At 40.8% G+C, this 27,943-nt stretch overlaps 2 protein-coding genes across 4 annotated transcripts; both read right to left on the bottom strand.

The window, feature by feature from the left end:
* Window positions 1-1,992: 1,992 nt before the first annotated feature.
* stmn1a (stathmin 1a) lies at window positions 1,993-5,392 on the bottom strand. The gene is made up of 5 exons (XM_086136282.1): window positions 5,235-5,392; window positions 3,837-3,877; window positions 3,577-3,749; window positions 3,173-3,364; window positions 1,993-3,098 (listed from the first exon to the last, which is right to left on the bottom strand). Exons 2-5 carry the CDS (start codon window positions 3,850-3,852, stop codon window positions 3,021-3,023), a joined length of 459 nt encoding a protein of 152 aa, XP_085992408.1. The 5' UTR covers window positions 3,853-3,877; window positions 5,235-5,392; the 3' UTR covers window positions 1,993-3,020.
* Window positions 5,393-9,825: 4,433 nt separating this feature from the next.
* gmeb1 (glucocorticoid modulatory element binding protein 1) lies at window positions 9,826-25,872 on the bottom strand. 3 transcript variants are annotated; one of them, XM_086136278.1, is made up of 10 exons: window positions 25,819-25,872; window positions 24,866-25,049; window positions 23,558-23,610; window positions 23,349-23,464; window positions 21,628-21,731; window positions 19,702-19,847; window positions 14,157-14,279; window positions 13,928-14,065; window positions 12,935-13,057; window positions 9,826-10,715 (listed from the first exon to the last, which is right to left on the bottom strand). In XM_086136278.1, the coding sequence occupies exons 1-10, from the start codon at window positions 25,862-25,864 to the stop codon at window positions 9,925-9,927; spliced, it is 1,824 nt and encodes a 607-aa protein (XP_085992404.1). In that variant the 5' UTR covers window positions 25,865-25,872; the 3' UTR covers window positions 9,826-9,924. The 3 variants fall into 3 exon arrangements, with proteins under 3 accessions (XP_085992404.1, XP_085992406.1, XP_085992407.1); XM_086136280.1 differs by having other exon boundaries at window positions 13,928-14,062; XM_086136281.1 differs by lacking the exons at window positions 24,866-25,049; window positions 25,819-25,872 and adding an exon at window positions 23,888-23,972.
* Window positions 25,873-27,943: the final 2,071 nt, after the last annotated feature.

Raw genomic sequence — 27,943 nt, 5'->3', positions numbered from 1 at the left:
CAGCCACAGGTCGGTCAACGTTCATGTTTGCTTATGGTTAGTAACCTCCGATGTTCCCATCTCAGAGGGGCAGGTGGAACGCTCAACCTGAGACAGGCCCATCGTATGTGGAGGAAGACAAGGCCAGCACTGTCATGCACCGCGTGTAGAAACCGACAGATTGCAGACCATCGCCCAGCACCAAACTATCAGGTGGAGCAGAGTGTGTGGCTGTCGACGAGGGATCCGCATCTAGCCGGTACTTCAAGCAAGGTAGGACTATGCTTCACGGGACCTTTCTGGGCGCAGGGGTAGGGATGTCAGTATTTGGTCGACTGGGAGGGCTACGGACTTGAGGAGCAACAGCTGTTGGATCTTGGAGCCGTGTCCCTTTTCCATACCTTCCACCCATCCCGTCCGTTGAAACCAGGTAGTCCGCCAAGAGACGTCCATGATCCTTCAGTGTGCATACCTGCTGCCAGTTAGCATTAGCCATATATTTAAGGATTGACAAATTGCCTGCAGTTTGTCGGATTATTGTTGACCTTGTTGCTGTGTGATTGTTTTCAAGATCTCTTGCTCTCGTCATAGTTGTTCTTGTTCACTTTGTACCCCATTTTTGTCATTACAGTCCTTGTTTTGTCATTTGACTTTGTTTTACGTGTGAATTGGATTCTTGACATGTCGTTGGTTTTCTCGGTTTGACTATATCCTTGCCTTTTGCAAGCACTTTTTGTTATTGTATTGTTTTTCTTTCCTGGTTCTTATTGACCAGCGATTTCTGTTCATACTTTGACGGTGTGCTTTTGTTTGTGTGTGCGTGTGTGTGTGTATATACACTGTATACACACACACACACACCATATTGGCCCGAATATAAGACGGTGTTTTTTGCATTGAAATAAGACTGAATCGTCTTATATTTGGGGTCTAGACATTATACCCATTCACGACGCTAGATGGCGCCAGATATCATTGAAGCGAATGCTGAACTTGACTCCCCAGGCTAAAGTGAACCCCTGCCACGAAGAATAAAAATAAAAATAGAGGTAGCACGAAGAAGAAAAATAAAAAGATAGTGGTAAGAAGGAAAAGAGAAGAAAATAATAGAAGAGATAACAGAAAATGGATAAACGTAGTGACAATCTGGAGAAAAGTGGGTCGAAGATCGGCCAGGTTAAAGGAGAAGTTATGATGTCATTTACATTTCAAAAACCAGAAGCCATTCATTTACGAATATGATTGCACTTTAGATTTGAATGAGGCAAAATAACATGCTTTTTCTCTCAAATATATTGTTCTAATCATATATATTCGTTTTGAACCTGACTAATTACACGTGACTTGATGTTATTAAATGGGAGCGCGAGGGAGGGGTTGTTGAGAGTAAGTCTAATTTTCATTCTGTGCCTACTTTATCTGCCAATCGGTGAAGAAGCTCGGGAAAATAAACAGACAATGAGGAATTTATCAGTGAAAATAGTATATTTCAAAAGTGTGACGTTAACAGATTACATGCGGGTGCTAAATATTTACTTGGCAACAGTCTTTTTTTTTTTTGTCTGTAGTACAACTAATACAAAAGTGACTTGTATAATTGAGATGTTGAAATGCAGGGCCTACCGCTCTTACTTTTCACAAGTAATGCTTTCGTTACTAATGGGAGCATCAATTTACATGCTTCACACAGCAGTTACATTAACAGCAAAATGAAGACATATGAGGTGCAACAAAACAACACCCAGTTTTTTTTGTTTGTTTTTCCATCTTCCAAAACTTGTGCTCCTTTTTCTACCTTTTATAATAAAAAGGAAACAACTGAAACTTAAGACCTTTTTAAAACTACATGGAATTATAAGGTTTAGGTTATCGATGCAAGCATGTTTTGTGGATCATTCCAGAATTGGAGGACATTTTGGATTCAGAATTCTGGAAAATGAAACCATCACTTTTCTGCTCCATATTCATCAATAACAGGTAATAAACGATCAAAGACTTGATTGATCAATGGTATGATTTTTATAACATGATTTATTCTGTGTTTACAGTACATGTCATTGTAATCACAGTAACGGGGTTGCAAATCTGGTCGAATATTAGGTTTCCGGAGTAGAGGCTGGATTTTTAGCTAGCAGTCACTGCTGTCAAAGAGGACGAATTTTCTTCTGTAAATAGGTAAAAAAAATTTTTTTATGTCAGATTCTGATCATATGCATAACAGAGTTGCATGAGTGCGAGTATATCATGTGATTCACTGCTTTCCTCTTCTTCTACCATGCTAAAAGGTTTATGCTAACAGGGTTGCGTGCACGTTTGGAGACATGTTCCATAAATAACCATTACTATTTAAAATATTATTCATTTATTTTAAAAAATTGGTTCCACAATTATAAGAGACAAAAAAGAAATAGATCATATTAACCCTTTCATGCACCCTGTAGCCTGATAACACGATGAGCCGTCCACTGTAGTAGCCGCTGTGCTAAGGGTTAAAAAAAAAAAGAAGAAAAAAAAACAACGAAATTTGAACTTCATGTTTGATTTGATCATTGGGGGTGGTGGGACAAGAAAAAATAGGATTCTAGGGGGTGCTCCAGACTTATTTGGTACAGTTTTAAAAACCTTTTTATACAGTATATATTTTTTATTTTTATTTATTTTAGATTTGGTCTCCACACAAGTAAATTTACTCATGTACTTAAATTGCTTTATTTTGCATTGTGTATGTGGATTATTTAAAATTTGATGGGTGGGACGTAAAATATCCTCCAATTCTGGGATGATCCGGATAGATTTCACAACTAACGGTGTTGAGGTTGCTAGCCACACAAAATAAGCACAAGAACGTTTCTGAGTTAAGAATTAAAAAATAAATGTAAATTCAATAAAATAAAAACAAATATTTTCTTACTTCATGTAGGAAGTGAACACGGGTATACTGGTTAACATTAACAACCACAACTAAAAAAAGGCGACAAAGAATAGTAAAGTACAAAAATGACATTGCATTCACATTATGTAATTCAGTCTTCAGATGTAATTCAGTCTTCTGAAGTTTCTTCGTCTGCGTTGGTTTGATTGGTTTCTTTATTTTTTCGCACCTCCTCCAATTTTTTATCCTATCAAGAAAAAAAACATTAATCTCAATATCTTGGTGGCAAAATATCAATTTAAAAAAAAGTGTGACAATTACTTTCTCCTTGAATTTTTCATTCATTGCCGCCATAATTGCTGTACGTTTCCCTTTGTTGGCTTCCATTTTTTGGTTGAGTTTCTCCTCAGCCATCTTGCTGAAATTGTTGTTCTCTTCCATAGCTTTCTGCAGCACTTCTTTTTCATGCTCGCGTTTTTCTGCTAAATGCTTCAAAACCTCAGCTTCATGGTTCTGGAAAAAATATATACAGGTACCTGTATATAAAATGTTATTCCTACCTCATTCTTCTCATGGAGCATGTTCCTTTACAAATAGATAACTGGACAGGTTATTACATTCACAGAACATTGGGATACATTTTGATCAATATTTTTCCCTCATTTTTGGACACTACCCTGGCTTAATGTATACTTCAACAACTAAATGAAGTAACCAACTTCTACCTTGCGTCTTTCTTCTGCAGCATCCAGCTTCCTCTGAATTTCCTCCAATGAGACATCCTTTTTCTTTGGAGGGGCCAAGGGGAAGTCACCCTTACTATCCGGGGTAGGATCACCAAGAATAACCTCAAAGGCTTGGCCAGAGGCTCGCTTGTCAAGTTCCTTGACCTGAATATCTATAGATAAAAAATAAAATCAGCAAATCAAAACATTTCAGTCATATGATGAATAAAAATAAATAAATAATAATCTCTGACATTCACCTTCGGAGGCTGCCATCTTAAAATGCTGCTTGTTGATTTACCTTAAGAGGATCAAAAGTAGAAAAATATTGGGATTAATTCGTGATCACTCCAAGTGCTAACGACGAGACAAACCATCGAATCTTTGAACATTTGCACAGTAGCGACACCCCATGGTCATCTATAAAACTGCACCCAACCACCGCCCATCTCCAAAAAAAAAAAACGGTCTGGCATCAGTCATCACCAATCACCCACATTGAGTACCATTTTGATTCTATTTCGACAAGATGAAGCCCGCGGGAATGAGCAGATATTTAAATTGCATTTTTTGTGGATAAACGATGATGTGTGAAAACAGTTTTCACGAGCGATAGAGGCACCGGCGGGAGATGGGAACAATAACACATTACACAATACGGTAATTGTGACAAAACAATATATCCTCTTAGGGAAAAAGGTGGGGTTGGGCACGTATCGTGAATATGATTGAGCAACCGTTTCCTGCGATTAAATTGTAGTTCGGGGAGGGATGCTCGCATGCTAGGTCGCATATGAACAACGTAAAGCTCACAATAAAAAAATATATAGACGTACACAAAAACATACATGTGCGCGCACGAATGCGTGTGCGTTCATACACACACACACACACACGCACACACACACACACACACCCCACCCAATTTTAGTCCGTGCCTTAAAAAGCAGACTAATTACTTGACATGAAAAGCAAACTCATTGCACACATCAATTTCTTCTCATAAATTCAATTTCTTCTCATGACCCCATTACGAAAGTGAAAGGTGACTGCTGACGGCGTGCAATCGCTGTTGACAGTGCCTCTTTTATATGTATCGTTGTTAATTTTTGGCGTGGCCTGAACAACAATTTTGGGGTTATGTTATTCTACAGTGATGCTGATTTTGTTTTTTTTTTCCTCCTCTCACTCGGGAACACAGGCTTGACAATCACCATCAAACAAAGACGCCTTGACGGCGCTGTGATGAGCAGCAGCAAACAAAAGACCGACTCACATCAGGGATAAACAAGTCGTTCGCGTTCCCGTGGCGAAAGTGATAACGGAACAACATCGCTAACATTAGGATTTTTATCGAGAATCAGACATCCAGTTTCGATTTAACCAAATTAGCCTTCGCCGCGAAGACTAAACACCAAGCAATCGCGACAAAGTGCACACAATGAAGCCTTTCACAAAATGCCGCCCTGCAGGGACAACAACTTGGGCATTTTCATGATACATCGCTCATATTTAACACTGAAATAAGCACCCAGACATTCAATTCACAACACAACAGCAAAATAAAATGTTTGTCTGACAGTGTAATTCGGCAATAAGCATAATTTTGGGCATCATCTCTCGAAAAACCATGAAAGCAGGTTTACGCATGTACTTACAAATATGTCCCGTACACTGTGACAAATACGGTTTGTACCAAGTGTTGCTTTGACTGAACTATATCGCACTCGTCTGGCACTGGCAGCGCGCACAAAAAAAATAAATGTTTCGGCCCAATGACGACGTCATCTCGGTTGCGCAGCCATTGGTTGGTCAGAATTCTTGTGTGCAAATACGTACCGCGAAACAACTCATTTGAAGTGACTTCATTTCATTGTGATTAATATGGGCTAAACTGGACATTTTCCCGTTTTCGCTTCACATCATTAATAATCGGAAAAGAAAGGTATTTTACAAGTCATTTCATCACGTCCAGGCGACGTGATTTTGATTCTGTTGCTCGCTCGATTCCTCAATGTTGATATTCATTTATAAGGTACTGTATTATACAAGCGTAAAAAATGTGATGTCTTCATGCAGTATCCCATTTTGCTCTGTGGCCATAACACCGTGATCAACAAACGCTGATATTTTTTTTTAATCAGCGATGCAAGTAAACTTCTCGAATTTTCTCGTGCTGATTCAGAATGCCCTCGTTTTTTTTCCCTTTACGTCACGTTTTCGTCATCATCATCATCGTCATCAGCGTTCCAGAAAATAAGAATAGAATAATAACACTTCGTATAAAAACAATAATATGGGTTAAGCAGTTGGGAAAAAGAGTTAACTATGAAAATATAGTCGTAATAATCCTAGTTCAATAATGTACAAATATACTTAGTAAAATTTATTAATTTAACATTAGGCTCAACAACCGGGGGATTTTTTAATCTGCCATAAATTACAACACATGGTAAAATCTATACTGCGCCAGTTTATAGGTCAAACTGAAAGGAAGAAAGAAAAAAGAAAATATCTCATAAAGCAGTACTCGAAAAAAGTTAAGACACTTTTATGAACAGTGTCAAAATACTCGACATTTAGGGAGGGGCATAGCCAGAAATGCTGCAATCGTGTGGCCGGAATGGAACAGCATCTCAGTGAGGGGTTGCCGAGCGTGCATTCTTATATGTATGCATTTTATTTCATGAAAGCATGACCGTGGATGGTTTGAGAAACAATTACTTCTCAGCCATGTTTGCTTGCTATGTTGTGAAAGTACAGGTAATTGTTTTTGATTGACACCGACTGTAAGAATTGAATGTTCTTTACTTAAGAGATTATAACTACTGTTGTTTACTTAAAACGGATTATTTGTTAGGCTTCGCGTGAGATGAGCGCACGACCCACACGCAGACACAATGAACTCAGAGTGCTTTTATTGCCAGGAAGTGGGACAGGTCGAAGTAGCAGGAACTTAAAGGGAGTCAAAATGACCACGCAGAGGAGTACAGGAACGTTAGAGTGTAACGGCTTGGCAGAAGCGAGTACGGCAGGAAAGATCGCTGACGAACTGGCAATGGGTGGCTGTTCCGGTTGGCTTTCATGCTGCAAGTGGCTGATGAGATGAAGACTCGCAGGTGTGTAAGAGAGGCAGCTGCACTGATTAGGAAGACGCCCAGCCCACACTGACAAAAGGGAACAAAACAAAACAAAAGGGAGGGGCGACACTGTGGACAAATAATGGATTCGAACATTATTGTACAGTTTGGATTCTGATCAATTTACTCATTAAATATGCAGTTAAAAAACTGTGGCGGAGTATCAAGGGGTCTAAGAATATGCTATTGCATATACAGTATGTGGAAATGTCCGAGAATCGCAGATATCAAAATTTTACCCTAGGTGGGGTGGCCAGGGATGAGGCCACAGATTGAAAAAGGATGGCCTTGGCCACCCCTGGCCACCCTGTAGCTACGCCCCTGAGTTGACAGACTCATAAACCTTGTATTCTTTGAATACCGCCACCGACAGATGAGACAGACAATCTTTTCTTTGCATTGGAAAAAAATTTTGGGTTAAATTCCCTGTATTCTGAATATTTTTTTTTCTCTTACCTCACCTTTTCGCCATCATTACGTTCTCTTTGAGAGGGACGGGTTTAGGACTTTTTTTTCTGGGGTTGCCAGATAACGGCACAGACCGCAGAAGGATGGAACAAATGTCACGTTATATGTGTTTATGAAATTGTTACTAGCTAATAGTTCATCATGAAAATAGTTCATAACTAAGGAATATTTTATTGCAAAAGCCAAATTTTATGATAAAATACAAATATACATAGATGAAAAATAAATCAAAAGACTCTCTGGTATTGTTCAGGGGGGCCGGACCAAATGTGGAGGCGGGCCGAATCCGGCCCGCGGGCCGTAGTTTGGTGACTATACTATGGTTTTCCTGCACGGCATTCCAAATCGGGAAAAAGTACGACTCACGTTTTAGTATCTGACTGTATAAGTCTTATACACTAGATCTTATACTAGAAAGTCTAGTGTAAGTGCAAGTAAGACATGTTTGTGGTGATTCAAACTACAGTGAACCCGGATCCCCCCCCCCCTCCTTTTTTTTTCATGGAAGATGTAATGTATGTTGAAAGTTGATCTCAGTCTTTGAAGAATGCTTTCGGTTTGTAACAAAAAAAAAGGGAAATGTTATTATTATACAATTAAGTGGCCACTTAGAATGTGGTCGGCCTGCGGGCAGTTGCCCATCCTTCCTATTTACTATCTTGTATACTAGTATTGGACTAGTAGATTATGTGTCCAGGTTGATCAAATTTTCGGTCAAAATCTCGATGTATTTATTTAATTCAGGAAAAATGAAACTAGGTTTTATCAGTTGTCTTCTGTTCTTGGAAAAGCAGAGTTGAAAATGGATGAATGGAAATCAGTCAATAATTCACAAATGCTGGAACGCCTCTTTCACCTTTGCAATATGGTTATGCCCCCATCCCTCACCCCATTATCTTGGTGTGACGTCAGCAGAGGAACTGCACGCACTTTCTACATTCTAAATCACTAAACATCTATCACTTATAACAGGGGTGTCAAACTCATTTTTGTCAGGGACCACATCATAGTATTGGTTTCCTCTGAAGGGGTGTCAGAGAACCCAAATAAATGTATGATTGCCTCCTATCATACAAAACAACTTGATGAATAGCTTTGAAAACAGAGGTCAGTAAAAACAGTTTGAGAATTGGTTACAAAAATGATTGACACAAACCAGGTGTGGAGTATCGATCCCAAAAATGCCGACTCAGATAAACCGTGTTCTAAAAAATATATATATTGATACAAAAACGAAGTACAGACAAGGCAGAAACAGAAATCGCTAACAACAACAGGCCAGGAAAACCAGATACGAACAGAAAGCACTTGCAAACTGCAACGTAAATTTGACAAACGAAAGTGCTCAAAACAAAATGGCAAGAATCTAAACACGAAACGTAAGGTCGTCCAAAATGACGTGAGAACCAAAATGCTTACTTACCAAACAAGAATCTTGCAAAACAAGAATGTTAGGTTGATTGTTTTTTAGTTATCTAACATTTGCATATTGTTAATGATGAATTGATTATGCTTGCAATGAAGAACGCTTATGCTTTTAAGAAAGTTATGCTCACATCTATGATAAAAAATGCTAAGTGGGAGTGGGACACAGGCAAATAATGATGGTGAGAAGTTACCGTATATTCCGCACTAAAAGGTGCACTGGATTATGAGGCGCACCTTCAATGAATGGCCGATTTTGTAATTTTTTTCATATACTGCACGCACTGGACTATAAGGCGCAATCTACAATGCATCCACTAGATGAAGCTACAGGTCCGTCTTTGTCCGTCTCCGTGCCTTCTCCCGTTAGACTCGAGAGGCGTTCATGACTGCCTCCAAAAAACGTGTATATTAACGATTACTTCAATGAAACTACGAAAAACACAGAAATGCATCAAAACAGAAAATTAAAAAAATAAATTCTATAACCCCCCGACAGAATTTATTTTGGCATTTGCTTGCACATAGCGGCAACAGAACGATCACATGTCAGTAAATTTGAGGAGACTGGACTGTCTTATAAGTGTTTGTTATTTATTCCTTTGTTGTGTACTGTATTCAAAAATGAGGAAATCACAAAATAAATTCTGTAGTGGGGCTATAGAATTTATTTTGTGATTTCCTCGCTTGATTTTCTGTTTTGAAATTTGAAGTCGGCTTTGTTAATTTAGAATGACTGCATGTTTTAAGGTCAGCAGCGGCATTTCTGAAAACCACACTTTAGGTGGTGTTTACCAAGGTCAGTAAAAAAAATACATTGAATTAAAAATAAATAAATAAATAAAAATGCTGGCCGGCCCAGTTGGCCAGTGGTTCGTGCGTCGACTTCACAGTGCAGAGGTACCGGATTCAATTCCAGCTCCAGCCTCCCTGTGTGGAGTTTGCATGTTCTCCCTGGGCGTGCGTGGGTTTTCTCCGGGTACTCCGGATACCTCCCACATTCCAAAAACATGCAAGGTAGGCTGATTGAACACTCCAAATTGAGATATGAGTGTGAGCGCGGATGGTTGTTCTTCTCTGTGTGCCCTGCGATTGGCTGGCGACCGGTTCAGGGTGTCGCCCGCCTACTGCCCGAAGACAGCTCCAGCACCCCCCGCGACCCTTGTGAAGGTTGGCGGATTGGAAAATTAATGAAAAATGCTCTCCACGCTTACTCTGTTTTTTTTTTAATGCAATTTATTAAATTCCAGTTATGAAATGAAGTTTTTGAAAAGCTAACCGGTCTTTCAATGCCTACCGCGATGACATGTATTTCTTATTTAACTTGGTTTTCTTCCTGAATACTTTCTCTTATCACCACAATGTGTACACCCGGTACATGTCCATTGGCATCCAACTCCAGCCCCCGAACGCCTGCGACCTCCATCCTCCGCTGGACGATACCAGCCTCATCTCCACCTGACTCGCCGGTCAGCTGTACCGCCATGACCTCACCTTCTTCAACTGAATGTGGCTTGATCTCAATGACTGTGTGCTCCTGGCTGGCCTCCACCTCTCCCTGCATTAACCTCTGCTGCACCAACATGGCGCCATCCAGCACCTGTGCCTCTATGGGTACTGCTTCTGCGCACACAGCTTGCTGGCTCAGGTGTAGCAGCTCGACAGGTTTGACCATTGTACTCAACCGGCTTGAGTTATGCAGGGGACTAGTATCCACCAGTGTGAGGTTGGAAGACGTGTGTAAGGTAAGACTGTCAGCTTTTCCGTCTCCAGTCACCATGTTCCGTGTGAAGACCTGTGAGCCGGTGGGGAGGAGAGTGACAGTGTTCGATGACTGGGCGAGGGATGTGATCGGTAGCTCTGCCACAGCAAATGACTGACCCAGAGAGGATAAGGAGATTGGGGACAGAATGGTGAACTGTGGAGGTGTCAGTGCAGGATGATTGATGCACGACGTCAGGAGGGTGGTGGTAGTAACGGGCTTCTGTAAACGGGGTCGCTTTGTTTGCCGTTTGATGGTGGCCATGCTTTTGGAATGGTGTGGGCATGACAGGACAGCTTGACGCTGTTGCTGCTTTCGCTGTTCTGCCAACTGCAACTCCAGGTCTACAGACAACAAAGAAGGAATAGAAGAAATGAAAATGTGTCACAAACAACCAAATAAAAACAAGTTACAATGATGTCTACTTTGTTATTACCGGTACTTCCCATCATCGTATCATAATGCAAAGTGCAAATTGGAACTCGTCAGTGATTATGCATCTTCCAATCTTAATAATACTGTCAACAAAACCAAACTTTTTTTCAGATTAGCATCACTGGCAATTTAACTGCTCATTCCAAAAAGATTTGAAAGGGGTTCTGTGTTGGGACATAAACAGTTTTCATTGCAATGTTTCGCTCCCTGCGATTGGTTTGTGGCCACTCCAGGGTCCACCCAACTATCTCCAACCATTGTACTTTGTACATGTGTACTATGTAGCTAGCTAGCGAAATAGTTAGCTAGCTAGCTAGCTATCATTGGGCAAGTTTCTTCCATCATTTAATATACGGTCAAACCTCGGTTTTCGAACGTCTCGGTTCTCGACCAATTCGGTTTTCGACCAAAAATTTTGAGTTTTTTATGTCTCGGATCACGAACAAATTTTGGTTCTCGAACAAACTGAGCGCACTTGAATGCACCATTTGACTCCTGTCGCCTTCCTTACACGAGGAAGTGACGCTTCCTCGTGTTGCTTTCCATTGTGAGCAGACGTGTTCAGTAAACATTTTTATTTTAAAAAGAGAGTGGTTTCGGTTTTCGAACAATTTCGGTTTTCGAACAGCCTTCTGGAACGGATTATGGATGAAAACCGAGGTTTGACTGTATAACACAAACGCACAAGATGGTGAACCCTCATTTATCGCGGGGGTTACATTCCCAAAAGAGCCCTCGATAGGCGGAATCCGTGGATTAGTCATTGTCACTCCTCATAATGGTTTCCTTCCGCGTTTAGAAAGACTTGACCCGGTCGACCAATGTTCAACAGCCTTTCTTGCCCATACGACCGTCGCTGATGAACACCCTTTTTTGGGTGAAAAACAATGACAAAAATAAGAAATCAACGCGTTTGCCATATGCAACTCACATTTTCGTCTCTTTCATCAACCTGAGGTTTACTCTTAATCAACATTAACCACTTCCTGCAACCCTCAGATATACTGTAACAGTCGGGGTCACAATTAGCTCAATAAATGTGGAGTTCTGAGTTAATAACATAAATTGGCATTTTAACATCGTGTACAAAGGTACATTATTTTAATATTCCCATGAACTGAGAATCACAAGAGTTCGAGTCAGCTTTATTTTTTTTACAATTATTATTCAATATAATACAATACTGGACTATAGAATGAAACCAAAAATGAAAATCTGTTTTTGTTGGAAACTTAAATTGTGGCAAGCTCTACAGAGACTAGGCGTGGATATTGTTGACATTGGTCTACAGTTCCTTAGCCAATCAGGATGCAGAACACAATGCATTTTAAGAAAAAAAACCTACCCCCCCCAAAAAAATGCACAAAACAAATCCATGAAACAGCAAAGCCGTGAAAGGTTATAGCGAGGGTTTACTGTTTTACTGTCTGTGTAATGTGTTACTCAAGTCCAAGGTACCTTCGTGCTACTTTTTTAATGGGAATTAATTTCTTGAATAATGATTTCAACACTTTAAAAGGAAAAGGCAAAATTTGCAACCATACTGTCGCTAGTAAAGCTAACTTGTATTTTAACTAACAACAAACCCAATACCGGTAAAGTTAAGATGTTGTGTTGAACTGAAATAAGAATAAGAAGAACAGAATACCATGATTTGCAAATCATGTTCGACCTGTATTTAATTGAATGCAATGCAACGACAAGATATTTGAGGTTCAAACTGATCAACGTTATTGTTTTTAACAAATAATCATAAAGTGAGAATTTTATGGGGACGTGTGCAGATGCGTATGTACACACATACGTATCTGCACACGCATGCACGCATCCTACACTTCTGTTGTAGGATAAAATTATTTATCGTTAAAGCAGAGTTGCAGTACAATGTTCATTGATTTTTCTTAATTTATTTGGGAATGTTGATGGCCGTCGGTAACTTCAGATAAAAAAAAAAAAAGAAGCACTTTCTACATCCTTTTGGATTGATATTTTGCTTCAAAAACAAAACAAAACAAAACCAAAAAAATAATGTTGCTTTCTGTTAACTTATTGTTCCCAAAGTCATTTCTCAAGAGCACATAGTAAGGTATACTCTTGCAAAACGTGTTTCAATGTGTGCAGTACTCACTGCAAAGGATTTGAAGAATTTGCGCCTGGCTGGGATCAGTTTCCTGTCGCCTCTTCACCAGTATCTTCTTGACAGTGTTGAGCAGTCCAAACACCTGGCCAAGGTTACTAAGCACTGCAACCTCTACCAGGGAGGAAATGTGATCAGAGAGAAAGGATTAGTTTCGCTTTTGCAAACACAGAACTACACAATTATCTGAACTTAACCACAACAAATAAATGTGTTGGGATTATGGCGGAGCAGGCACCCGCAGCGGCTCCTCTTGTTGTCTGTTTAAGAGGGAGGAAAAGTTCACAGGCACATACAGCACATTTGACGATAAAGTTGTACTTGATACTTGATCATGTATGGCAACAAGTACCGTATTTTCCGCACTATAAGGAGTATAAATCGCACCTACAATGAATGGCCTATTTTAAAACTCTTTTCACATACAGGGTGCACCGCATTCATTATAAGGCGCATAGAATAGAAGCTACAATAGTGGCTGAGGTTGCTTATGCATCCACTAGAATGTCAAACTCATTTCTTGTCGCGGGCCACTTCGGAGTTAGGTCTTCCCTCAGAGGGCCGGTGCAAAATCTCAACGTTATTTATTACCCATGACAATTTGACATTTCAGGACAGATTTCAGCAAGAATCATGAACGTTGACACACATGATTTGCTCTCACAGGCCACATAAAATGAGGTCGGGGGGGGGGGGGCGGATCTGGCCCCCGGGCCTTGACTTTGACACCTGTGCACTAGATGGAGCGACGCTAAGGAAAATACAATAAAATACACCTTTATTTATATCTCGCTTTCACAACCGCTGCAGCTGGAACAAAGCGCTTTCCAGAACATTCAAAATACTCTATCCAAGAAATTCGAATATTGATCCATATATAAAGCACACTGGATTACAAGGCGCACTGTCGGCTTTTGAGAACATCGAATGCTTTTAGGTGTGCCTTATAGTGCGGCAAATACGGTTAACATCTTTGTACTGTACCTGTGTTCTGCAAGACAACGGACTCCTTCAACAACTGCAAGCGGTTCAGCATATCCAGGAGCTCAGTACTGGTTTTGGTCACCACTTCACCCAGTAAACCCACATCAGCAATTCCCTTCCAGAAGTTTAGCGTATCTTCTAGGGATAAGCAGACAACAGTATCATACATCTGGTCTCTGAAATGTGATCGGTGTCGTGAAATGACTAACACTTAGAAGAGTGGAGGTACCTGAGATTTCAGGAGAGTCCTTATTGACATATTCTGCTGAACTTAAGATGCAGTCCTCCTTTTCACTCGGCCTCTCGGTCATATTGTCTCCAACTATCTTACCATTAGCAAAGGACTGCTGTGCTGCAAGAGCGACACAAGAGAGTGTGTTCAGATTGTCATAAAAGTCACAATTGACTCATTTTGCTAAATCATGGAATAAGTACAGTTTATGATTTGGGCTTTCTGTTCCCTATCAGAATAGTTGGACAGAAAACAATGCAGATGATGAAGACAGGAAGACAGATACTTTATTCATCCACAAGGGAAATGTACTGTTCCTTTCGTCTTTACAATGAATACCCTAACACAAGACAAAAAGGCCATGTTGAATGCGTGATACATTTTAAAAAGTGTCAGATACAAAACAGCATCAATGCAAGTCTTTTTTTGTCTTTGTTTGTATGTAAATAAAGGTAATGTGAAAATACCAGTGCAATATGAAGGTCCCGAATTAAGGCGCATGGGGATCAACGTACAAAATGTTGACGGCACAGAGTTGAGGGACAGTGGTACAGTGAAACTCCTCTACAACGAAATCTATATGGGCGAAAATACCCCCTAGTGTGAATAAATCTTCACGCATGAACGAAAAAAAAACCCTGTTGCATTATACAAAATCTTTTTCTCTGCTCTTGCCTGGCAACAAGATTCACTACAACGAAGTCTAATCCAACAGTGACCTCAACTGCTTCGTTCGGAAACGGCAACAGCAACCACCACACTGGTTTACACATGCGCAGTAGCCCAGGAAGTATTTGTTATTGTTAGTTTCAGACGCAGCAAGAACGTTGCATTGCTAAAATGGCTACAAAACGGACCTTTGGATGTCAAGCAGCTAAGAGAAGAAGAGCTCTGATGCTGGGAGAGAGGGTAAAAGTGATCAAAATGAAAGACGGAGGAAGCAAAATAAAAGACATTAGCCAAGAAATTGATGTCAGTGAAAGTGAATGCTGATCGTAAATTTCGCAATTTCTTTCCCTTTCTTGAATCTTTCTACACTGACTATATGAAGTGTCAAATAAGTGTATGCTCATACTTATGCACTATTGGAATAAAAATAAAGAGTACCGTATTTTCCGCACGAAAAGACGCACTGGATTATGAGGCGCACCTTCAATGAATGGCTATTTTGTAAAAAAAAATTCATACATTAGACGCTTCGTGTTAAAAGGCGCAATCTACAATGCCTCCACTAGATGGTGCCACACTCCTCCCATTCAACTCGAGAGGCGTCCGTTCAACTTGAGAGGCGTTCATGACCGCCTCTGAAAAATGTAAATTAACTATTACTGTACTTAAATGAAACTACGAAAATTGAAAATAATGCATCTAAACAGAAAATCAAGCGAGGAAATCACAAAATAAATTCTATATCCCCCTACAGAATTTAATTTGTGATTTCCTTGCTTGATTTTCTTCGTGGTTTCATTGAAGTAAATATTAATTTACGTTTTTCATAGGCGGCCATGAACGCCTCTCGAATGGAAGGGAAGAAAGCACGGAGACAGACAAAGACGTACAGTACCTGTATTTGCTGTGAAAACCATTAATAAAGTCTGCGTTTAAAAAAAATTATAAAACCACAACCACAGCTCTCCTTTTTTCAACAAACACAGGTGTGTCTTTGTCCGTCTCCTTCCCTAGACGTACAGTACCTGTACTTGCTGAGACTGTGAAAACCATTAATAACCAATGTTTACATCTGAGATCAAATTTGCTACAGTGAAAACCCCGCTGTTGTGAAAAATTTCTTGCTGCAAACATGATTTCGTTGTACATTGTCCCGAATTAAGGCGCATGGGGATCAACGTGCAAAATGTTGACAGTACAGAGTTGAGGGACTGTGGTACTCTCATTCCCCTCGCAGGGTGAAATGAAAAAGCCAGATGGCAATGGGGAGGAAGAATTTCCTCAGTTTGACAAGAGAGCAGGACAGTAACAGTCCAGTCACCTGCCTGTGAAGTTGCTCCTCTGTCTGGAGATGGGACTGTGCAGTGGCTTCTACGGATTATCCATCATGAACAGAAACTTGTTCAGTGACCTTCTTTCAAATGTCAGGGCAACCAACTCGGTGCCTATGACAGAGCCTGCTTTCCTCCACAGTTTGCAGAGTCCAGAACGGTCCCTTTACTCAAGCCTTTCCCACCCGCCATACAACTACCTACATGAATGCATAATAATGCATGAATATCTTGTTTTTAGGTGACCCGTAGCCATGTGTTGACAAGAACAAAATGAGTGGAGGAGACTGCAAAGATGGTCCAATTGATAATTGAGCAGAGGAAATCACCCGCCAGATGTTGTGATCAATCGAACTGGTGTGAGCAGCGTATCGAAGGACACGGAGACACAAGCAAACATCTCCCTCCTAAAAATGCACCAACTGGAAAAACGCTCTTTCACCCCCATAAGCAGCACTAGTGTAAGTTCGGAGAGGGAGCCCAGGGGCCTCTTTGGAAAGTCAATCTCCTAACCTTGATGCCTTCTTTCCTTCACCTTTGTTGTATTACATCATCAGGTCAAGAAGTGGGGCTGGGCGATGTTTACTGAATCAAAATCAAGGTATGAACCTTCAAGATAATAATATTGAAATGATGACAATTTCAGTCACGTGACCATACCACCCTTGTGTTAAATGTAAATCTCAGTTCAACGAACCACATTCCACCACCCAAGTTTGGCCCGATCAACATTTAAAACCAACAGATGACAGACATCTTACAGAGGGTGAGAGGAAGGAGGGACATTCGCAGAGCGAGCGAGGGACACACGCAGACATTGCTACCTAGACAGCACACACGCAAGAAATCCACTTCCGTGTTTGCTGTTAAGTACCGTATTTTTCGCACTATAAAGTGCTTCGAAGTATAAGATGTACCTTCAATGAATGGCCTGTTTTCGTATACAGTGATTCCTCACTATAGCGCGCTTCATTTATCGTGGCTTCACTACACCGCGGTTGTTTTTTTTCCGAAGGTACTGTATTCAGAAAGAAATGCTGAATGACTCGGAGGTTTTGTACATGACTGTATGCATGATTATAAAGGTGTCAATTTATCACGTTAATTGTGACTAATAAATTACAGTCACATTTAGCACGTTATGTTTTTTAATCGCATTAATCTCAATTTTAATCTCAAGGTTTATTGTTTCTGTAGGTGGGTTGCCTTTTTATAATATTGCTTTTTATGTGTTAGCTTCCTGTGTTCGAGGTGTTGAGGGTGGGGAAACAACTGTCAGTCACAGCCTGAAGTGGACATTAGGGGTGTTCACACGGCAACATTTGCTCTGGTGCTACGCCAGTGCTGCCCCAGTAGAGCGTTCACACGTGCAAAGTTACACCGGTGTAGCCCCTGAAAACAGCTTACTCCGGAGCAAATTTAACCCACCTCAGGGAGGTGGTTTAAAAATTTGCTCCGGAGCAAATGCTCGTTTGCGGCGCGGGGAGTAGCCTCGCTACGCGTGAGAAGAGTTGATCTCGTACGGCTAGAATGCGTTGCTTTCGTGCTCTGTTGTACTTCCGTCATCTGTTTGTCTAATAATGACACAAGACATGATGGCTGGCAATAATAGTAGAATGGCAACTGGCAATAACAGTAGCAAGCGGCATCTTGCCTCTTGGGTTATATCATCTCAACTAGAATGGGGGGGAGATAGTCCCCAAACATCATCTTTCCTTTTGTAGGAGACTGGACTGCCTCTGAGTTGTTTGTGTAGTTTGTTCCTCTGTTGTGTGTTCACAACCCCCCCATAGAATTTATTTTGTGATTTCCTCTCTTGATTTTCTGTTTGGCGCATTATATGATTGCTTTTCTGAGTGTCATTGAAGTCATCGTTGATTTACGTTTTCGGGGCGGTCATTGAACGCCTCTCGAGCAGAAGGCACGGAGACCGAGAAGGAGAAGGACGTGCCTGTAGAGTAGTTGCTTGAGTTGTATATGTTTTAAAAAGAACCAACACGACAGCTCTTTGTTTTCTATCGTTTTGCTCCACTGCAGAAACTGCCGTGTGAAGCCAAGTGGGGCTGCGCCGGCGCTAACACGCTCAGCGGCTTTGTACGTGTGAACGCCCCACAAAAACTAACTTACAGCTAACTTACAGCACTGTGCTTTAAGGGTTTAAGGGTTTTATTTATTGAAGCAAGTTCAGTGTTCAGTACTTGTATTGCTCAGAAAGGTGTTCTCACTGTTTTTGATATGTTAACCTAAGCACTTTTTTATGGACCTGATGTTCTGTTTTATTTTTATTTTGTAATTATTTGGAGATGAACAAAAACAAACAAAATAGTGATATCCCCCTGGTGGTCAAAACTAAATGTTGCAGGTAGGATTTGGGACTAGTCTCAAATAGAACAGAAAGTAAATCGCTAGGACTGCACCTCCATCCATCCATCCATTGTCCAAACCGCTTAATCCTCACTAGGGTCGCGGGGGGAGCTGGAGCCTATCCCAGCCGTCTTCGGGCAGTAGGCAGGGGACACCCTGAACCGGTTGCCAGCCAATTGCAGGGCACACAGAGACGAACAACCATGCGCGCACACACTCACACCTAGGGACAATTCAGTGTGTTCAATCAGCCTGCCATGCATGTTTGTGGAACGTGGGAGAAAACCGGGGCACCCGGAGAAAACCCACGCAGGCCCGGGGAGAACATGCAAACTCCACATAGGGAGGCCGGAGCTGGAATCGAACCTCTGCACTGTGAAGTCGACGTGCTAACCACTGGACTACCGGGCTGCCCCAGGATTGCACCTGTTCAAGTCTATTTAAAAACAATAAAATACTTTATAATGCGACTTTTTATGTGATGTCAACCTTTTGATCTGTCTCAATAATGTAATGAATTTAAAATGAAAATAGATTGTTTAACCAATTTTTAGATTAGATCAAAATATAGATTAATTAGATCAATTAATGACAGATCATAATTAATTTCTCCCACATTTTTTAATCGCTTGACAGCACTAGAGTGCGTGGTGGAGGGAGGGAGGGACAGAGAGAGAGAGAGAGAGAGAGACAAAGAGAGAGAGAGAGATGAGCGTGCATGAGCGAGCATGAGAGAAAGCAAAAGTGAGCACGAGCAAGCGAGAGATAGAGTGTGATTGGGCTTGTCCAAAAAAAGCAGCACGTTTCTCTTTGCCTCCTCATCATCCATACTGTTTAATTGTCTTTCATAAACACAGCGGCTGCGTAGGGATAGCTGGCCAGAAGCTAGCTGGAGGCTAACAGCGGTGCTAGCGCGGGGCCATCAGTCAGACTGAGTCATCTTGCATCATGACAACGCAAGGCCTCACACAGCAGCTCAAACAGTGCAGACCATCAACAAGCAGGACTGGGAACTGCTCCCTCATCCCATTTACAGCCCAGATATTGCCTCTTCAGACTTTCACCTGTTTGGTCCCTTCAAAGCGTTCACGAGAGGCAACAAGTTTGAAAATGACAAATTCAAAAGTGTTGTGAGTGACTGAGACGTCAGTCAAAGTAGTATTTTTACATGCTCTCACCTTTAGAAGATGTCGATGAGAGTCCGCTGCTGTCAGGTGGGAACAGCGTGTTGTTGATTAACAGGTCAAATTTGGTGCTACGGCAAGTGTTCGAACACAATGTAGTGTGTTGATAGAAGTCCAGTTGGCCCGAATCCATAATCTTTCTGGAAGGAGTGGAGAAAATTAATGAAGCTACCGGTACTTCACTTTTAACTGCGTCTTCAGCGTTCTTTGCCCTCTTTAGTTCATGTTGTCTCTCAGAAGTGGTTTTTGCCTGCCGTTTTGTGAAGAAATGATCCATGGACGTTTGGTTTTATCGGCTTTTAACAATCCTTCGAAAATGTCCAAGGCAAACATCAGCATAGTGAGCGATCGCCCGACTGGTCAACACTTTTTCTGGGTGATCTACATTTACGAAAATGCCTCATGGCCCGAGGGGCGAATGACGAGGACACTGCATTGACACATCTCTCTGTATCTACACACAGACACATACAGTAGAGTTCCCTCTTAGCCAATGGCACACCAGGATGATGCTCGGTAATAGCCAATTGCAGAGCAGCTCCAAGTATGTTGCGTTCAGGAAACTTGGAGCTGCAAGTAGCAGACCGTACTGTATTTTTACCTTTCATATTTTGAAATTTGTTTCGTAACAAGAGGCAATATTGTCCTGTTGCGGCATTTTGAGACGTTCGTAAGTAGAGGTACCACTGTATCCTTGATGTCGGTTTTTGATGCAGTGCCTGAGGTATCAAAGGTCATGGGCATTCAATGTTGGTTTTCGGCCTTGCCACTTACGCGCAGAGATATCTCCAGATTCTCTGAACCTTTTGATGATATTATGGACCAATGGATGATGGTCATTTTCACGAAAAGGTTTGATCACGCAGTTGTTCAAAATGGTGAACATCGGAATAAGGGAATGTCCTTTTATACCCAATCATGGCACCCACCTGTTCCCATTTAGCCTCTTCACAGCAGCACAGGGAGACGACATCAAAGAAAACAGTCATATGATCGGAAATCACACTGTCCAAGACTTTCAAATTTGACACTGGCGACCATTGGCAAGAACAAGATTACGTCCTTGTTTATGTGTCGGACGAGTCACACATTAGACTAAATTTAAGAAGTCATTTGCCAATGGTTTTTCAGGACAGCACACATGAATATTAAAATCCCCCATGAGGAGGATATGATCATCCTTGAGCAGGACGAAAAACTGGAGATCTACCCCACGTCGGAGAAGGCGCGGAGGGCAGCAAAGTCGATGCTGTGTCGATGACTTAAAATGTATTTAAAGTGTCGGACAGCCGATAGTACTGACTATCGGCTGGCAGGAGTCGACAAACTCCAAGAAGCATCATGACGGAATAAATGTGCATGTTTGCGAACAAGCAGAGGACGAAGATTTTGGATTTTGGATTCTGTTTTAACTTAACCAGCTGACCACCACCTTTGCCGCAGCAACGCTTTCGCCAAGGGAGAGCATGAATGCCAAAGTGGCTAGCCGGAATGTCTGCCAGCAGGGGAGACAACGTCTTCTACCCACTATACTCAAATGCACCCGAACCTCCAACGTTGTATTGAAAGTCCCATATAGACTTCTGCTCATGAACAAGCAGAGACTCAGTAAGTATAGTACCATAACCAGTGACCATTGAGTATGTACACAAGTGCTACGAGCAGTCATGATTAAAAGGTTAAAATATGAAGTGTGGACTAATGGTCTCTGCTTCAGGGTCATTAGCTGAAAATTTTAAGCTTTAGCTAAGGCAACGTTTGAATGATATGCTGCAGGCTGCTATGCTTTGCTGATCTTAAAGAAGAACGAACAAGAATTTTTTCGCTTCCTGGTGCCCACAATGGAACAAAGTCCAGATAAACATATTGTAGTTATTGCTGCTAAACATACAGTATAAACATTTAAAAATAACAGCCCACCTGAGCATGACTCCACCCATCCGGATTGCTCGTTTCCAGTCTTTCAGAGTGGCTTTTCCAGAAATATGTACAAACTGCTTTGGACTGATCAGCTGATTGTCATACTAGGGAAGAGAGTATTGGCAAGGTACATATTAGTTTGTTGAGAGAATATGTAGACAGACTATAAAAAGAAAACGTATAATTGTGCTCAGGACAATAAGATAATGCATATGGTGAGTTTAATGCAGTGCTTCTCAATTATTTTCTGTCATGCCCCCCCCCAGGAAGAAGAAAACATCTTACGCATCATTTGTATCATTTGTCTATAAAATTGTTGTAAGTACACCTCTGCATAACACTGTATCCTTATTAACGTATAAAAGAATAAAAAAAAGAAAGAAATATGGACCAACTTACAACAAAGAATAGCTTTATTAACTATAAAAGAAAAGATTTAAAGTGCATCTGAAATTCAAAAATTAAATTAGATCCTTAAACTAAACTTTTTTTGACTCACCATGTCAAACCATATGATACTAAAACAATTACAATTACATAAAATCAATAAATAGTAATGCATTCAAACTGATCACCAACATTAACTCAGGAGCACAATCTGGAAAAAAAACTTTAACCTGCAAAACAAAAATATATAAAATAATTTGTGCTGATTTTTTAAAAATCAAAGATGATGTCTGGATTAATGGCTACACAGAGCACGTTTTGCAACGCACAGCTTTTCGAAGCGACGTTTGAAGCAGGACACTGCAACTCTCGGCTCCTGCTCAATATGTAGTCGGGACCTGTTTTTTAGTTTACTGAAGTAGCAGTCACAAAGCGGGATGATTGTTGGCAATATTCGGCACGTTTTCGCTGAAAAAACTCAAGCGGCTTATCAGCGTGATTGGGGTGTAATGTCTTTAAGTGACGGCTTAATTTATTTGGCTTTATGCTGTCCGCTGCCAACATTTTTAGACACAGTAAGAACACCGGTCTTTCCTCGTCTCCCACTGTAGTCACAGTGAAGCCGAGCGCTATATACGCTTCATCATATTTCCTCGTCTTAGCTTTCGGGAGACTCTCATTTGTCTCTTTAACTCTGTGTCTCTTCTCATCCCTGTTCAATATTTTTTCATGGTGTCACTTGAGGGTCTGCTGCATTTCGTGTCTACACTTCATACTCATACTCTGTGCTGTGTGCAAAGCGTGCAAACAAAACCCCTACACCACCCAGCGAATGCTCCCTACGCACACTCTGCCAATGAGAGCGCCACTGCCCCCTAATGTAGTGCAGGTGCAATTGCACTTTCTTCTCAGACAGTAAAAAAAAAAAAAAAAACACAATAAAAAAGTAAAAAAGCAAGTTCCTGGAGGTCAAACACGCCCCCCTTGATGGAGCCTCGTGCCCCCCTGGGGTGATTTGTGTTTCCCTCCAGCAGTCCCACATGTGCCTCATTTCCTCATCAAGCCTGGCTATGTTTAAGGACTGACAAGCTGCCTGGTGCTTGTCGGATTATTGACCTGGTTGCTGCTCTTGCTCAAGTGTTGTTTATCTAGACTGCTCAATCTTGTCATAGTCGTTCTCTTTCCCTTGGTTCCACGTTTTGTAAGAATCGTCATTGTTTCGTCGTTTGATCTGACTTGTTATTATGAAGACATTTGTCCATATTGCGTTGCTAAACCTGGGTACCTAAGAGCCGTTTGAAATTGAAATCCATATGGAAATGAGCAATACTAACCTTCACGCATTTTACATTGATTCCTGGGCACACAAATTTCTTCACTAGTAACATTGCTTTACTGTCACCGCATGTTATAGGACAGCAAATTTCAACATCACCTTCCTCAGTCTCTTCTATAAAAATGAAAAGGTACACGTGAAACAAGACCACAAGGATCATGAGTATTTTGAAAAGACGGTCTCGTTGTTTCGTTGAAATACTCTTACCTGGATGTGCTTCATCTGTCATGACTGGCACACCAGTTTCATCAGATTTTTCTCTGCAAAGAAAATACTTTGAATTAATCATTGCATGTTTTGAACAGACACACATGACATAAAGTAAATGTCTTGGACATTTAACATAACATGAGTTGAAGAATTAACAGTGTTCCATCATTTTACGGGAGTAATATGTTGCAAGCCCCCCTCAAATGTAATAAGTGATTTCCTGTGAAGCAGAAGATTATTTTTTTCTTTTTTTTTTTTTGAATGGGAGTGGGGATTTATGCCTCTATTCATCCATTACAACTCCCACAAACACACCCTTCTTCTTACATTTAATGTCCATCCATTTTCTGAACCGCTTTTTCCTCACAAGGGTCGCGGGAGCCGGAGCCTATCCCAGCTGTCTTCGGGCAGTAGGCGGGGGACACCCTGAACCGGTTGCCAGCCAATCGCAGGGCACACACAGATGAACAACCATCAGCGCTCACACTCACACCTAGGGACAATTTGGAGTGTTCAATCACCCTGCCATGCATGTTTTTGGAACGTGGGAGGAAACCGGAGTACCCGGAGAAAACCCACGCAGGCCCGGGGAGAACATGTAAACTCCACACAGGGAGGCCAGAGCCGACTTTTAAAATGCAAAATGGAGAATAAATACAGAGCTGCTGATTATTGGTGATGAGCTGTCTAACTTTCATGGTGTCAGTTTTCAAGAAACAAATTTCCCCTTAAAAAAAAATAAAAATAATAATACAGCCAAGGCTTGTTGAAGTGTAGTTTTGGTGAGTGATATTTTTAATCATTTGTTTTTATTTTAGTGTTTGAAAATGTCTTCACGTGAAAATGGCCATTCGAACTAAAAATATTGGGGTCCGGCCTTTATTTTAAAAATCCAATCACAGAGTAATAGCGTTCATGTAGTTTTTATTTTTGGACTGGTAAAAAGTCTGAAAACCATTTCATTTACATTAAGTAAAAATAGCTCGCCAATCGACTCCAAAAAACGCTGATTACGTAAAGCCTAGCCAAAATAGTGTTTGGAAAATTATTTTTATTTGACCAATGAGAGGATATGGACTATTACATGAAAATCCATATTCAGAGAAGTGCTTGACTGTAAACAAAACCCTAGGATGTTACATGCCTCCAAAGCTCATATTTTGAAATAAATTAGAGCACAAAAATCAGACACATTTGAAATGTTTTGTAATTGTTTGAGACAAACTTTTTGCTGTCTTAAAACTATCATTGTTGTGTTACACGGTATCTAAGTTGTAGCTAAAACCACTGAATCCAGTTACTTACCCTGCAGTAATGGACTGGAGCTGAAAGATGACTTGGCCTTTATTTAGATACTCTGTGTTACTTTCACCATCAGTCTTCACCACCACTGCTTCCCCAGTGGACATGGCTACATCTTCAGTCGTTGCCATCACGCTGTCGTGTTTTGTCAACCTTGAAATATTACTTGCTACAGAATTTAATGTTGCTAAAATAGGATAAACACAAAGGTATGAAATAAAAATTATCTTGCAAGGCTTAAGAAAGCGTGACAGTGCATAATAAAAACGGTGAATTAACTGCATATATATAAAATTACGGTACAGTATATAGCAGTTATCCACGAACATTGTATTATGGCGTATGTTGTTGGTCTTGGGGATGGCTGGGTTCATAACATGTAAGATCGACAGAGGAATTAAACTGGACGATGGACATTATATACTCTTCCCTGTTCAAAACATACGTTTCATTTAGGAAGCATAATGTGTTTTGGCGTTGACTGCATGACTTGGTAACGTTAAAACTCTCTCTACATATCATGTTCCGGGCAGATAAAAACATCGTTTATCCCAGAATAAAACGAAAGGAGCAGTGAGTAGCTGCGGCCAGATATTTTTTTTTACTTTATACGGGCATCGATGGAAGCCATTACGTCTAACACAATGGCGTAACATATTGCTTGGGAGTAAATGGAGACTCGGTAACTCGATTACCAGTGACGCGTAAAGCCTTCAACTTTTCATGTAATTGTTACGTGCTACTTATCTACGAAACGTACGTCGTTTCGTAACTGCATTTTAACTCTCCGTTCCCCCGTAAAATGACGTCTGCTCGTGCGGCGCTACGCAAAGCAAACAACGGCGACAAGCCCACACCTACATTTCAGCCTGAAGCTTTGTTATTTACGCCATGAAGTGGCAACTAATTTTATAACACATGTATTTGAAAGATGAAATAAAATTACATTTCTTTACCGGTTGAGTGGAATTTACATCCTGAGATTCTGAAGAAGTTGCGCATGCGCTGTTGACTAGTTTAGCCTTACTTCCTGCTTCAGATAGACTTGACAAACACTAGCCAACTTACGATTCCCAGCAAATGTCCATTTTAAGTATCTCCAAACTTTTTTATTTTGTATCATTGTGGAGCAGTTAGTTAAACGACTATCAATGCAACAGATACAATTTTTTTTTTATCATTGTGGAGCAGTTAGTGATACCACCATCAATACAACAGATACCGTTTTCTGTGTTTTAGTCTCTTAGGGCTCTGATATGTGGAAGTGTATCATTTTATAAGCAATCATTCGACTCAGTGTATTGGAGACCCCGGTCATTCGCGGCGGATAGTAACCCTCACGACCCCCGAATTGCGAATATTAGCGTAAAATTTACGTCCATAAAATGTATTGGAGGGTGGTCGGTGGGGGGTGCCCCCCCCCCCCCCCCACCGCAAAAAAGCAGATAAACGTTCAAGATACATCTTCGGTGAAAAACGTGAATAATTCCCACAAAAGCAAAGTATTAATAATAGTACAAATAATAATAACATTCATAAAATATTAAATCTGCGGGTCCCAAACCACAAGAATGTGAGAGTCGACTGTTTTATGTTTTTGTAAATGCACAAAAAGCTGCAAAAAATCTCTGTCATAGAAATCTATTATATGTCTCAGGAAGATGCCCCGCCTTGACTGGACACGTTGCTGGGAAGCTGATGTGGGTCCAACATAAATACACTGTAAAAATAGTTACAGTAAAAGTTACAGTATTTTACTGTCAGCAGTGACTCGGTAAAATACTGCAATTATGTACATGTATTTCCAGTATAATACTGTCTATTTTGTCCAGTTAATTATTTGGGGCCGAGCAACGACTGCTGCAAGATCACTCATGTTTTTGTAGAAAATTATTGTGATGAATGATGATGATGATTCTTATTGTTATTATTATCATCATCATCATCATCCATTAACCTCCCACGCATGTTTTTGGAATGTGGGAGGAAACCGGAGTACCCGGAGAAAACCCACACAGGCATGGGGAGAACATGCAAACTCCACACAGAAAAGCCGGAGCTGGAATCGAACCCTGTGAGGCTGACACGCTGACCAGTCGACGCCCTGGTGCTATATGTGTGTAATGGAATATTACCATATAGAAGTCTTTATCTCTTCACACTGACTGTGCCATTGATTTAATACCAAATGCCCCACTGCCAAGTTCCAGCTTTCAGCAAGTATCCCAACCTGAAAAAGAAGCACTCAGGAAGTACATCTCCAACTCATTACCTGTTGGCTTAATTCGTCCCTCTCAGTCAGAGGTGTCATTTTAGTTACCGTTTCAGTTGGAGGGCCGTTATGACTGAAACCGTATAAAGAAGTCAAGAATAACTATTGTTTAAGTTCCTATCATGAGGGGTTTGGTAACAAGAAAATGCTTAGAATATATTTCTTATTTATTACATATGAGAATTTAAAATCTTGGTAGACATTTTAGAAAGGATCATGGAAGTTGACATCTTTGAGCTGCTTTCGTGGGCCATTTAAAATGATGTGGCAGGCCAGATCTGGCCCCCGGGCCCTGAGATTGACACACATGCTCTAAGTTTGTCGGAGCAGGTGTTTTCTTTCGTGAAAAGGATAAGTCATTGCGTCCATGTGTGGATTCTCACGACCTCAACGGCATTATCATTAAAAATAAATAACCCACTTCCATTATTAGACTCTGCTTTTGCACCACTACAGTCAGCTACTATTTTCACTAAGCTAGATTTCCGCAGTGCTTATTATTTGGTCCGGATTTGCAAAGGGGATCAGTATAAGACAGCCTTCAAAACCCCATGGGGACATTTTCAATATCTTGTCATGCCCTTTGGCCACACGAACACCCCAGCAGCTTTTCAGAGTTTGATTAATAATGTTCTGCGTGATATGTTATATTTTTATATATTTAATCACTTTTGTTTTGTGTATTTAGATAACATTACATTTTTTTAAGACTCAGGCGGTAGTGAATTGGCCAACTCCCACCACCCAGAAAAAAGTTGTAATGTTTTTGGGGGCTTTGCAAATTTTTATCGTCTATTTATTCAGAATTA

This window comes from Hippocampus guttulatus, chromosome 18 (assembly GCF_054856545.1).
Source record: "Hippocampus guttulatus isolate MCC_2025c chromosome 18, RoL_Hgut_1.0, whole genome shotgun sequence".
NCBI classification, from domain to species: domain Eukaryota; kingdom Metazoa; phylum Chordata; class Actinopteri; order Syngnathiformes; family Syngnathidae; genus Hippocampus; species Hippocampus guttulatus.
Note: the sequence above shows the minus strand (reverse complement) of the source record. Positions and strands in the feature narration are given on the sequence as shown.

What these genes read in the sequence shown, in the direction of transcription:
- gmeb1 (XM_086136278.1), bottom strand. Translation starts at nt 25,864, where the DNA reads ATGCGCAACTTCTTCAGAATCTCAGGATGTAAATTCCACTCAACCG. An exon ending in ATGGGTGGAGTCATGCTCAG is followed by an intron (nt 19,848 to 21,627) that starts GTGGGCTGTTAT and finishes CACTCCTTCCAG; the next exon opens with AAAGATTATGGATTCGGGCC. An exon ending in GGACTCTCCTGAAATCTCAG is followed by an intron (nt 14,066 to 14,156) that starts GTACCTCCACTC and finishes GCTTATCCCTAG; the next exon opens with AAGATACGCTAAACTTCTGG.
- stmn1a (XM_086136282.1), bottom strand. An exon ending in CTGCAGAAGAAAGACGCAAG is followed by an intron (nt 3,365 to 3,576) that starts GTAGAAGTTGGT and finishes TATTTTTTCCAG; the next exon opens with AACCATGAAGCTGAGGTTTT. An exon ending in ATGAAAAATTCAAGGAGAAA is followed by an intron (nt 3,099 to 3,172) that starts GTAATTGTCACA and finishes TTTTCTTGATAG; the next exon opens with GATAAAAAATTGGAGGAGGT.